Here is a 12387-nt window from a genome sequence, read left to right on the forward strand (position 1 = left end):
TCAGGAAACTGCAAAACGGACATGCCCCTATCCACATCAACAGGACTGAAGTGGAAAGGGTCAGTAACTTTAAATTCCTTGGCGTCCATATCACCAAGGACCTCACATGGTCTCTCAATGCCACCTGTCTGATCAAGAAAGCGCAACAGTGCCTGTACTTCCTAAGACGGTTGAAGAAGGCTAAGATATGGTGGATGCTGCACATTGGTGGTGGTGGAGGGGAGACCCCATTACCTGTAAAGCGCTTTGAGTGGAGTGTCCAGAAAAAGCGCTATAGAAGTGTAAGCAATTATTATTATTATTATTATTATTATACTTATTATTATTATTATTATTATTATTATTATTATTATTTTTACAGATACACTACAGAAAGCACACTGATAGGCTGCATCACAGTGTGGTGTGGCAAGTGCAGTACTGCTGACCACAAAGCCCTACAGCGGGTGGTGAAAACTGCCCAGGCCATTACTGGGGTTGCCCTCCCATCTATACAGGACATTTATGACAGACGGTGCTTGAGGAAAGCTCTAAGCATCATCAAAGACCCCACACACCCCAGCTACAGACTGTATGACCTTCTACCATCTGGAAAACGGTACCGGAGCATTCGGGCATGGACTAGCAGACTCAGAGACAGTTTTTACCCCCGCACTATCAAACTATTAAACTCCCAGCCTCTCTCACTCTCACCTCACCTCTCACCTATGATCTGAACCTCACAGTGCCTTCTTTCTTACCAAAAACTCAAATACACATTGAAATCTACCTCAACCTTACATGTCAAAAAGCTCACTCCCCATAATTTCTATCCCTTTATTTCATTCTGTTGATGCATGTTTTTCCACACCTGATGTCTTTTTTGCACATTACCTGTTACCTTTTTGTTGTTTTGCACATTGCCTGTTGTTGTTTTTGCACATTCCCTGGTGTTGTTTTTGCACACCGCCTGTTGTCTCTGTCATTCTTTTGTTATACAATTGTGTTGTTGTTGTTGTTTTTTTCTTTGAACTACTTATCGCCTAAGACATAGCTAAATAGCATTTTGTTATACCATATACCTGTATATGAGTATGATGACAATAAACTTGAACTTGAACTTGGACTTGCATCCCCAGAGCGACGGGTTGATGGAGCGTTTCAATCGGACACTCTCCCCTCAACTGGCCACCCTGGTCTCACGATACCAGCAAGACTGGTACTGCCACTTACCCCTCGCCCAGCATACTGGACTGCTGTGCAGGAGTCCACTGGGTGCACCTCAGCCTCACTCATGTTAGGCCGGGAGCTGCATACCCTGGTGGACCTAGCGTACAGTTCGCTGCCAGGAGGAGAGCTGGCGAAGCCAGAAAGGCTGGATTACGAGTGGGACCTGCAGCAGCATATGCTACGAATGCACAGCTTTCCTCGAACGGATTTGACTCAGGTGGGGGTACGGCAGAAGCGGTATTTTGATCTGTGCTGCAGGGGGACCCCCTTCAGACCGGGGGGGACCTTGTCTGGGTCTACAGCCCGCAGCTGGTGCCGGCATGGAAAGGACCTGGGGTGTCTGGCTCGGGAAGCGAAGATGGGTAGTGGTCCTGCACTGAGAACGACAGGCTCCCTTCAGGGGGTGTGAGGGGGCACTCAATGTGAGGGTGCGGAGGAGCCCGGGGAGCAGCCAGGTCCAGATTTCACAGGGGCAGGGGGGGACCGAGGGTGCGGATTGACTGACTCCATCTCGACGCAACAGGCGGATTCGTGGGCTGCCGCAGAGGCTGGAAAATTAAGTGTGCAACCTTGTCTGGTCCCACCGATGTCTCAGGTGGGTGCCGTGTAGCATCCTCGCCTGGCATTGCAGTAGAAGAGCACCTGGCTAGTGTGTGTGTGGCGAAAGACAGGACTGGAGTAGTAGTGGCCAGGGTGGGGACTAGGGGAGTCACTGGCCAGTGCCACTGACCAATTGTTGAAAGGGTGAACACAATTGTAAGATCACCCCAGTTTATGTAGTTTCCCCGGTTTTGCACCCCCTTTTATACCTGTACCCACTTAGCACCCTATACCTATGTATGTGTGCCCCAGATGACCCTATTGTGTTGTACCCTGTTTCTTTTGAGTTTTCTCCCTTCTTGTTGGTGCTGTGCTGATATACGTGTATTTCACAATAAAAGCGCTTGCGCTGTCAAAAGAGCCTGAATTCCTGTCGTTCGTTTTCACCGAACCAGCCGCACTACAGAAACCAAGAAATGCGTTGTAAAGACGGATAAATAAGAAGTCGTACAATAAACGTCTACCAAATACAACATTTTGTGTGGAGACTTGTTTGCACGTGCAATTGTTTCAGAAAAACTTTGCAAATAAAGTAACAGAATTTCGCCGAATATTGAAGAAAAATGAAGTGTTTTGCAGGCAATTATGTTTGCTAATTAGAAAGCAAAAACTATCGCACGAAAAACATGTTTTGTACAACTAAACAAGTCAGTTGCATTATTTTAACCAGTACACTAGAAAATACAATACATATTCAGTGCTGTGTGAAAACGTGTCTTCATTTGCACATATTTTTCGGGGACATTGCTTTTCAGGTGGATAGTCTATTGTATGGAAAAAACTATTTTATACTGAGATGCAAGTGTCTTGCAAATTATCGAGAAATATGCTGTAAAGAGAAATAACCAAAAAGCCCTACGAAAATAAACTACCAAATATACCATTTAAAGAGAAGAACTGTTTGAAAGTAAAGCTTTGTCAGAGACGTATTACAAATATAGTAACAAATAATTCCCGTTTTGCCAGCTCATTGTGTTTTCTATTCAGAAAGCAAGACAATAAAATAATTATAGCACCATTTTCACCACTACGCTAGAAATTACAACACATGCTCAATTTTGTATTACAATGTGTCTGAATTCGTTGCTTTTCGGATGGAGAGTTAATCGGTCGTATCGCAACTCTATTTCTGCTAACAAGTGTCTGCAATACATACAGTGACAATAAATGAGTATTTAGAATCCCGAGGAAGCTTTAAGAGCTGGAAAAATATTCGGGCACCTTGTAGGCCACCCTTAGGCGAGATTACTATATTTGTTTCTATGGACACGCGAGGACCGCCACACGGCGTCCATAGAAACGAGGAAGTCAGAGAGTAAAACAGCGAATGCAAAATGAATTAATTTAGGTAAAAAAGATAAATCATAATGGTTTTACAGATGCTTTTTAGCGAAGAAACGTTTCGTCAAATGTCTGCTTACTTAAAAATGATTATATCTTTAAGTTATCAATCGAGTATAAAGGTTTTTAATATCGAAATCGTAATGCTGTTGTAACTACATAACTTGCACGGCGACGAGTGAAAGCAATATGTTTTCTTGGCGTTTGGATTATTATTTCGTGTAAAATTAAAATACAGTATTTTGTTGAGACCAGGGCTTGGAAATACAAATGTAATTTAACGATTTTTTTATTCCTTAGAAGAAATCACTTTCAAGTTTATCTAGGTGGCTGACAAGAAAGCAGTCTGTTACAAATGTCTATAAAGCAACCATCCACTCATTCGCCACCAACGGTGCCAAAGACAAAGGATCGAAGGATCAAGCCCAGCCAGTCTATGTCTATAGCAGAGCGCGACAGAGGTAACTACTTTGCACCACAGCTTTTTTTAAACTTTCAGAAGATGTGTTACCCATACCTTCAGACCTTCAGTCTTTCAGCCTTCATTTATAGAAGAAATACTTTTTCTGTAGACCTTTTTGATTGAGACAAAGATATTGTACGGATCACAGTGTCTCTTTAGTATGTACATTGGCTTCAAAGACAACACTGAGAGTATACTCATCCATGGTACCAAAGCTGATACCGTTGCTTATTTAAAGAAGCAGCAGAATTACATTCTTAAGTTAGCTACTAGCAAACAAACAAGCTGGATGGGCTGAACAGCCAGACCAATATGACTTTAATATTTAGCTTTTCACTCTATGTTTCCTACTGTGTGTTCAAGTGATGTAACTCAGCAGAAATAAACATATTTGTCATAGTCCTCTCCACAAGTGAGGTCTACTCAGGGTGAATTTACAGTAAGTTTGCAAGAGCTCAATCAGATAATATGGGCACATGCTGTATGTAGGCATAACAAAATATATTGTATTTTTATAATATAACAGCTACATCAAATGTTAACTTTTGTTACTTTAGCTTCCACTGTCAGACACGAAGCTATCTCAAATGCAATTAAATTTGCAATGTTCCACTCAGGTACTTCACTGAACGCATTTCCACTAGGTAAAGTCCATTAGGCCCTGTGTTCAGTTTTACTCATGGTGCCTTCTGAGTGGAATCTACTGTACATGTTCTCCGTGCATCCATGAGGGTTTTCTCCAGGTGCTCTAGTTCTCTTCCACACTCCAAAAACCGTGCAATATTTACAGCATAACCTTACTGTTGTGAAGTGTCTGAGTTGACCCACCCATGTGGGTGTGTAATCCTTTTTTGCACTTTGTGGCTTTGGTTCATTATGACTCTGTGAGGATAAAGTGAAGTTATTGTTATTTATCCATGAATTTTGCAAGTTGCTAGTTTGTATAAATGCATTCTCAGTACATTACATATAACTGTAGTATATTATGATTGATTTCTCTGTTGTGTTTTGTGAGCAGAGCTTGCAGAACTGAAGGAGAAATTGGTGCTGCTTGAACCCACAAATCCCATACCCACATCCCTGAAGAATGACTTCATCCCAGATGAGATTCTCCTTACTCTCACATCTACAGTCAAACCCTCCAGTCCTACCCACGTTCTGGGACCTCCTAGGATCACAAGGACACCAAAGGAATTCAAGGTTCCCCATACCTGCTCACCATGACCATGATTTTATTTATTCATAAATAGGAAAAGGTTGTCTCACATTTCCTCAGAATAACATCTGGAAAAATGTTTCTTGACTGGTGAAGCTTGCATAGTGTTAGGCTTTACACCTGAATCCTTAGAAACATATAAAAGGAAAAGAAGTATTTGGTGAAATAAGTGTAGCTTGTTGTTGTTCGTTCGGTTTTGTGAAGTTTCTTAATTTTGCATAGAAAGTAATTGGTTGTTATTCCTGAAACTTGTTTAGTCATCCTAAGGGGGCAATTTTTCTCCTGTTTTTTTTTGAGGCAGTAGTTTTTGTAGGAAGTACAGATCCAGCCATTCAATTGCGTGAGGTATGCTGCGTTAAAACACAGTGGGCAAGGCACCAGGTGGGGCTAATAAAGTTTAACGTCTCATGTACAGCATTTAAACTGTCACCAGAAAACACCCGGTTTCAAATCCCAGTCACTGCTGAGAGACAATCTTTTTCCAATTAAGAATTTAAGTTGTATACTCTTTAGACTTTTAATAATTTTAAACTGGGTATTACAGTATGTTAATCATTAAACATTAAAAAGTCGGTATATTTTATAAAAGCAAGATTGCTCAGTTGGACAAAAGTACACAACTTTACACGTTCATCATAAATATTTTAATTATGCATAAATATTTTAGTCTTTAACTTGGTTACTTACATGGGTTCTGGTTTAAACGTGCTTGTTCTAAAATTATTAATAAGATTATTTTCTGTACTTCATAAAAAGTGATAACATTTTATCCTTTTCTAAGAATACATTGTAAGAACACCACTTGCTGTTATTGTGAAAAGATAAATGTTGTAGTGATTTTACATCACTTGATAGTTATATTAATATGGAATCGTGTAACTAAGCAGCTAAAGTATCACAAGTGGACGTTTTGGAAAAATTTTGACATTTGCTTCTTTTAAAAAAAAAAAACTTCTATTGTCCTTGTAGTGGTAATGAGCACTACATTACCAGGCAGTTCAAGCCTGTAAGCCGGTTGTGCAAGCCGGTTGCCAGCGCAATGATGTCATCATCATCATCATGGTGGTGGGCCAACCTGAGGTGTCGGAGTGGCAAGGGCAGAAACCTATGAGAACTCAAAAACATTACATTATTATACCTGATGGTTTAAGGATTTCTTCACGGCAATCTTCAAATTAAACAAGGGAGGGTGGAAGGATTATTTTTTACAATTGCCAGTAATCAGGGAACAGCTTAAACATGATGGGCAAACAATTTTTTTTATTTTTAAATCCAAAATAAGATGCAATGAAGTGTTCCTGCCTAACTCAAACATTGCATGACTTTTAAACCTGTAAATAACTGGTTTAGATAGTTAAAAACAATGTTTATGCATGACAAATGGGTGATTTTTCTTCCTCGTGATCAGCTAAGAATCTTTGTGTACGCTGTAAGATTTTTACTTTTTAATTAAATGTTTAAAATACTTGAATTTCATAAACGTTATTCTGATTTAATACCTCTTGATAGTAATATTAATATGGAGTTGTGTAACTAAGCAGCTAAAATATCACAACAGAGCATTTTGGAAACATTTGACATTCGTTTTTAAAAATAAAATATATTGTTGTCCTTATAGTGGTAATAGGCAATGGACTGTCATGTAGTACGCTGCACCCAAGTGGTTCAAAGCCCATTTAGAGAATTACTATTACTATTATAGCTTGTTGTTCGCTACGGTGTTAGTGTGTGTATCTGGATTAATTATTATAAGTGATCGTTATGTAATTTAGTTCAGGTGGGTAGCTGCGTCAGCATGCGTAGGCTGCAAAGGAACAAGTAATAGGTTTATTCCATGCTGAAAAAAAGAAGAAAGAGAACACAACGTTTCGGCCGTGGAGCCTTCTTCAGGTGTCAATTTGTTAAAAATTATGTAATTTAGGATTTCTTCACGCAATTCTTTAAGTTAAAGGAGGGAAAAGGGTTATATTTACATGTTGTGTATCACCTCTTCTTCTATTTGTAAAAACATTCCAATTTAAATGCAATACGAAATATATTATTAATAACATTGTAACAAATTCCGATTCTTGGGCTTGTACCCTCACTGCTCCTGCCCCAGTTCGCCCTTCACTGCATGGGCTCGAACCCAGGTCACCTGTAGCTGAGCTACAGAAGACCTCCTTCAGCACCAGCAGCCAGCAGGCCTGTTATGCACAGTGGAACAGAGGGCTATACTGTCTTCGCGCTGCAACCAACTTGTACTATCTGTATGCCTGTCATTCATTACAATATTAATAATGAATACCATGGACGACCTGTAAACTGAAGAGAAAACATGTTGAGTCTTGTCTTTTCAGCTTGGAATTTAACCTTTGCAGCGATCCTTTTAGCTATATTTTTTACATAGCCGGATGAGTAAAAATAGATTGGATTAATAACTGGAGTAAGAAAATATATTTTTACACATACTTTGAAACCATACAGCTTTGGAACAGCGCGAGGTGAGACCCGGCTGGGAGAGGGGGCAGTATTTTGATTATTCACTACAAAACTATAATGAGTCCCTGAGGCATACCGTTCAAATTTCGGAATTATATAAAAGATAAACCTTTGTTAAGTTTGCATGAGAGAAAAGGTACCTTTTTTTAGAAGTCATGTACTGCTTGCAAAGCAGCAGAGTTTTACAAACAGCTAATTTGGCTTGAAGAATTTAGAATCTGTCTGTACTGTAGCTTTATTTAATTGAGTAGAAAGTCACCTTGCTCTTACAAGCGGCTCTGTTAATCAGAGTTTGTGTTAACACACCCACACCCATTTGAATGAGTTTTAATCAACTTTGTCTTTCAGTGAAAAAAATGACCGCGGTCACTTCTCCTTCCCCCCTGGTGCGAGCTGATAATGTAGAAAATATTTTTTTTATTTTACTGGGAGTGTAAACATTGAGTGAGCACTGGGGCGTACAGTGAGACTAACACAGTGAGATTACTGAGATGGATATTTTTAGTACATATGTTGACAAATATCTGAATTTTTGCGAGATAAAAGTGTATCCAGCTGTGAATCAGCTACGTGACCTTGCCCCCGTGAAATTGTGAGAAAGTGGTTTTAGTGGGCCGCGTTACTCACAGTGTAGTGACCGTTGAGTGTTTTAATACATTGTACAGTATAACAGTATATACCAAGTATGTTGTTTTTAATCGCTATTCTTGCAAGTACATTTTGTATTCAATTTGCTTCTGTGTGTTAGCTGGTGGGCAAACGTTCAAGTTGAAAATTCTTCAACAAGGAGTGTACCTTTAAAGCGGCGAAAACAGCACCAAACATTTTCGGCTCTGTATGTTGCCCAAGCCATTTTAGTCATAGCAGTGGGAAGAAGCCTCCCCCCTCCCCCTTCCCTCTGCCTGCCTGACTTGTTCCCATTTTTAACCATTCTGTGTCCAAATTGCAGCGTGTGAGGAGAGACATAAAAAAGTGAATCCTGGTTTAATTTTAAATTATATTTTACCTTGATTTTTTATTTTATAAGTTTGTATTTGACTTATTTTTTGATAGTCAGATTCAAGAAGTCAGATTATTAAGTCAAGAACACAATCTTGCAAATTAATGCTTTTACAAGATGTGGAAGTGCAACAATTTATCACAGTTCGAATTTTAATACGAATTATTTATTACTAATAGTTTATGCAACAGACGCCTGGCTTTATTTGCCAGCAGCCATATCACCCTGCAACTCACAAATGGCAACCCACTAAAGCTAAGCACGTGTGAGGCTAGTCAGTACCTGGATGGGAGACGTCCTGGGGAAAACTAAGGTTGCTGCTGGAAGAGGTATTAGTGGGGCCAGCAGGGGGTGCTCACCCTGCGGTCCATGTGGGTCCTAATGCCCCAGTATAGTGACGGGGACACTATACTGTAAACAGGCACCGTCCTTCGGATGAGACGTAAAACCAAGGTCCTGACTCTCTGTGGTCATTAAAAATCCCAGGGTGTTTCTCGAAAAAAAGAGTAGGGCTGTGGCCCTTATCAATCATGGCCTCCTAATAAAATGTATTTTTTTAAAAAGTTAAAAACTGTTAAGATGTATCACTTTCCCATGTGTAATGTCATTAGAAAGTACAATAAGCTCCTGCTTTGTTTAACTAGTGTTTCAATTATAAAACTTACTGGTGAGAAAGCTATGTTTAATGATAATTAAAAGATTTCAAGTTAAAAAAAAATATTTACATTCCATTATTAAGTTTTAAAGGCAAAAACGCTCAGTGCCATAAACACTGCAAGCTGCAAGCTGCAGATTGGTCTTCTTACGGTCTTCGTCTCTGACTGAGCTCAGTGGGTGCGCTATTTTCTCAGCTACCTGCTAAGTTGCTTCACACCATGGAAAGACAGGAGAATGAGAGTGATTGTACTGTATCTGTATGAAGTGTGTGTTACGTTTACAAAATTAAAGTGTTTAAAATGTTTAATTAAAAAGTTTAAAAAATGTATATGGGTTGTAAAATCATGCGATGTTTTAGGCAGACACATTGTTTTCTTATTTTTAATTTTCTTTAAAATTAAAAGCATCAGTTGGCCATCGTGCCACATAATATTATGTTACATTTTTATGTTTTTGAGAGACTTCAGAAGGCTTCATAAAAATGATGCATTTTATTTTTGATGCATAAAAATTTAACATCCTTGTGTTATGCCTTCTCGTGTTATGAAGTCACTTGCACCTGGGATCCGCTGTATTCAAACTAGGTACTAGATATTGTTTAAATAAAGGCTGTGAAAATTTTCACAAATCACAATCTTTTAACCTCTAGGTTGCAGGCTCGGTGTCATTTGTGCACAAAGTTATTGACATCTGAAACATTGTGTCTCATAAATAGGAATTTTAATAAGCTCTTTTTATGAAAACCAAAGAAAAAATGACTGAAACAGATACAAGAAGCTTGAAATTATTTTTATTAAATTAATACTGTTAATAATGAGTAGACACATGATTATAGTTTCAGTGGTATTTTTAATACTGCTTTGTTATTCTCGATTCTACAATATATACGATTTTGTTTTAAGGCTTGAGGCATCTGTTAAATTGCCCCACTGAATAAAGTGTTTTGAATTAAATGGGTTGAACAGTTGACATTATTCACGTTTGCTAATTTACTAATTTACTAATTTATTAATATAACTTAACAATGAATACGTTATAATATATACAAACAAAACCCAAAATATGTTAATATAGTGTACATAATATTTACTTTTTAAAAAAAGTATTTGTTAGAAGAAAAACTTATGTTGTAAGCAGGTATTGAAACTGGATCATCTAGACAAAACCTCTATTGGCAAACCCACTGCACCAACAGGCTGCTTGGAAACAGCTGAGACGAACAGCTTAAAAATGTTTTGAAAGTAATCATGAGTGAAATTAAAAATAAAAGAAAAAGAACAAGTGGATTACAGTAATACTACCAGCTATATAAATACATATATATATATTCTGCAATTTCCCTCACGGGATCAATAAAGTATCTATCTATTTAGATCCTTAAATTAATATTAATTTATTCATTTCTTTAGATAAGCAATTCCATATTATATTCCCTATTAATCAAATTCTAAAAATTATGTGATTTTTTACTGCGACAACGAGTGCAAATAGTCATAGAAAAGGTTAAAACGTTATTACTTTTTATGAAGTGTATAAACTTAATATAGTCAGAAGGAGCACGTAAAATATTTTCCAAAATAACCACGTGTGTAACCGAATGAAAGATTTTGATGCTTAAAATGTTTAGGAAGAAACCAGAAAAACACTGGTGTGTATTTTTTATTTAAACTACCAACACCAGCCATATACTGTACAGATGCATTATGCTCCTCTTCTTTTTTATGCTCAGCTACTAAAATTTCCCTTTAGTTGTAAAATTAGTTATTTCATATTAATATTCAATATTAAGTGGATTTATACATTCACAGTAAAGAGATTAGACGAAGCAATCATTTCACTAACAACCAATGCACCACGAGTACCGCCTGTTGGTCATTTTGGCCAGCCAATCACATACTGCGGTATAATGCAGTGAACTGTAGATAATTTCGCGCTGTGGGGGGTTTTACCGTGCACTTTGAATGGCTGCATCTGTAGGTAGGCAGTCTGAAATAATTATCTTATCCCCAGAGATGTCTGTTTCTAAATCCTTCCAAGCCTTAATCGTAACAAATTCAGGCACTAGCATCCTGGAGGCGACTGGGAGAATTGATGGGCACCAGGGCACACAGGATCCTCCTACTTTCATTAAGAGCCAATTGTCATGTTCCATGTTGAAACAAATAATATAGGAAAAAGTATATAAATGATTTCAGATAAATTTAATGGTTTAGCTTGTATGCTTAGGGGCCGTAAATGGTTCTATAGTTGTCATCTCGTGAATTCTAATGGTGCCACATGCAGCCCAGGGAAGCAGGAGGAAACGTGGAGATTTAACATACACGTGTGAAACACAGGTGGAGAGAAGAAGGGTTTAGATTTATGTGGCATGAGGGGTCTTTCTACAACAGGTGGAATGTGTCCAAGAAAGATATTTTGCACTTTAACAGCAAGGGCACCAAAGTATTGGAGAAGAAGATGATGTATTGTGCTGAGAATTATGACAGTTAGGAAAATGGGGGGCAGGCATCTCAAAAAGGCTTATTCTGGTGGGATCACAAAAATCCTTAACAACACCAACAACATATTCAAAACAAATCACTCATCCATTATTAAATGCTTATACCTCAATGCTGGAAGCATAAGGAATAAAAATGCACAAACCTGAAGCTGCTGCACTAACTGGGAACTATGACATTTTAGGAGTGACTGCAACATGGTTAAGTGAGGATGATAGGGATGAATATAAACTCAAAGGGTACACAATTTTGCTGAAAGAGCAGAATAGGTGGCAGTGTTGAGTCTAATCAAAAATAACCTGCAAACTAAAGAACTGAAACAAGGAGGTACGGGCACTATATAATCTAAATGGGCTAAATTTGTAGGTGTAACTATAAACTGCCTAACAGGTATGGGCACAAGACATTCAATGTATAATGAGACAGTATGTAGAAAAGATAAAATTATATTGCTGGGGATTTCAATTTACACACAATACCTCAGATATTGTAATGGGAAATACAGAAGTTGAGAATTAAAGAAATTGATAATTAGTTGTTCAACATTTGTTTTATTGACTTTAGAAAAGGAGTAGGCAAATATTACAGTCAGTGAACTGTAATAGAGAGTCAATAGAAGAAAGATGGTTATACTTAAAACATAATTTTGAAGACTAAAGACAAATTCTTTTCTAAAACAGTGAACTTAAATTCCAGGAAATTTTGTCCAAAACAGTTTAATAGAGATAAGAATAAAATCAGAAGCAATCTATTTTAGGCCCACTGCTCCTCCTGATGTACAGTATATTAATGATATAGATTCTTATATAGTTAGCAAAATTATCAAAATTGATGGTTATACTAGAATAAAAGGAGTAGCAAACACAGAAACTGCAGGATTATAAAAATTAAACACAGTTGTGGACTGAGCTGACGTAGCAAA

At 38.0% G+C, this 12387-nt stretch overlaps 1 protein-coding gene across 5 annotated transcripts in view; it reads left to right on the forward strand.

The window, feature by feature from the left end:
• Window positions 1–3086: 3086 nt before the first annotated feature.
• The window catches only part of axdnd1 (axonemal dynein light chain domain containing 1), a 55970-nt gene continuing 46669 nt past the window's right edge, over window positions 3087–12387 (forward strand). For 4 of the 5 annotated variants that reach the window (XM_015355815.2, XM_015355818.2, XM_015355820.2 and 1 more), the window contains exons 1-3: window positions 3088–3157; window positions 3451–3611; window positions 4632–4813. In XM_015355815.2, coding sequence (XP_015211301.2) covers window positions 3506–3611; window positions 4632–4813 — 288 coding nt within the window. In that variant the 5' untranslated portion in view covers window positions 3088–3157; window positions 3451–3505. Of the gene's footprint in view, window positions 3158–3450; window positions 3612–4631; window positions 4814–12387 lie in introns of all 5 variants that reach the window. The other variant, XM_015355819.2, reaches the window with a different exon arrangement.

The sequence above is a fragment of the Lepisosteus oculatus genome, chromosome 9 (assembly GCF_040954835.1).
Source record: "Lepisosteus oculatus isolate fLepOcu1 chromosome 9, fLepOcu1.hap2, whole genome shotgun sequence".
NCBI classification, from domain to species: domain Eukaryota; kingdom Metazoa; phylum Chordata; class Actinopteri; order Semionotiformes; family Lepisosteidae; genus Lepisosteus; species Lepisosteus oculatus.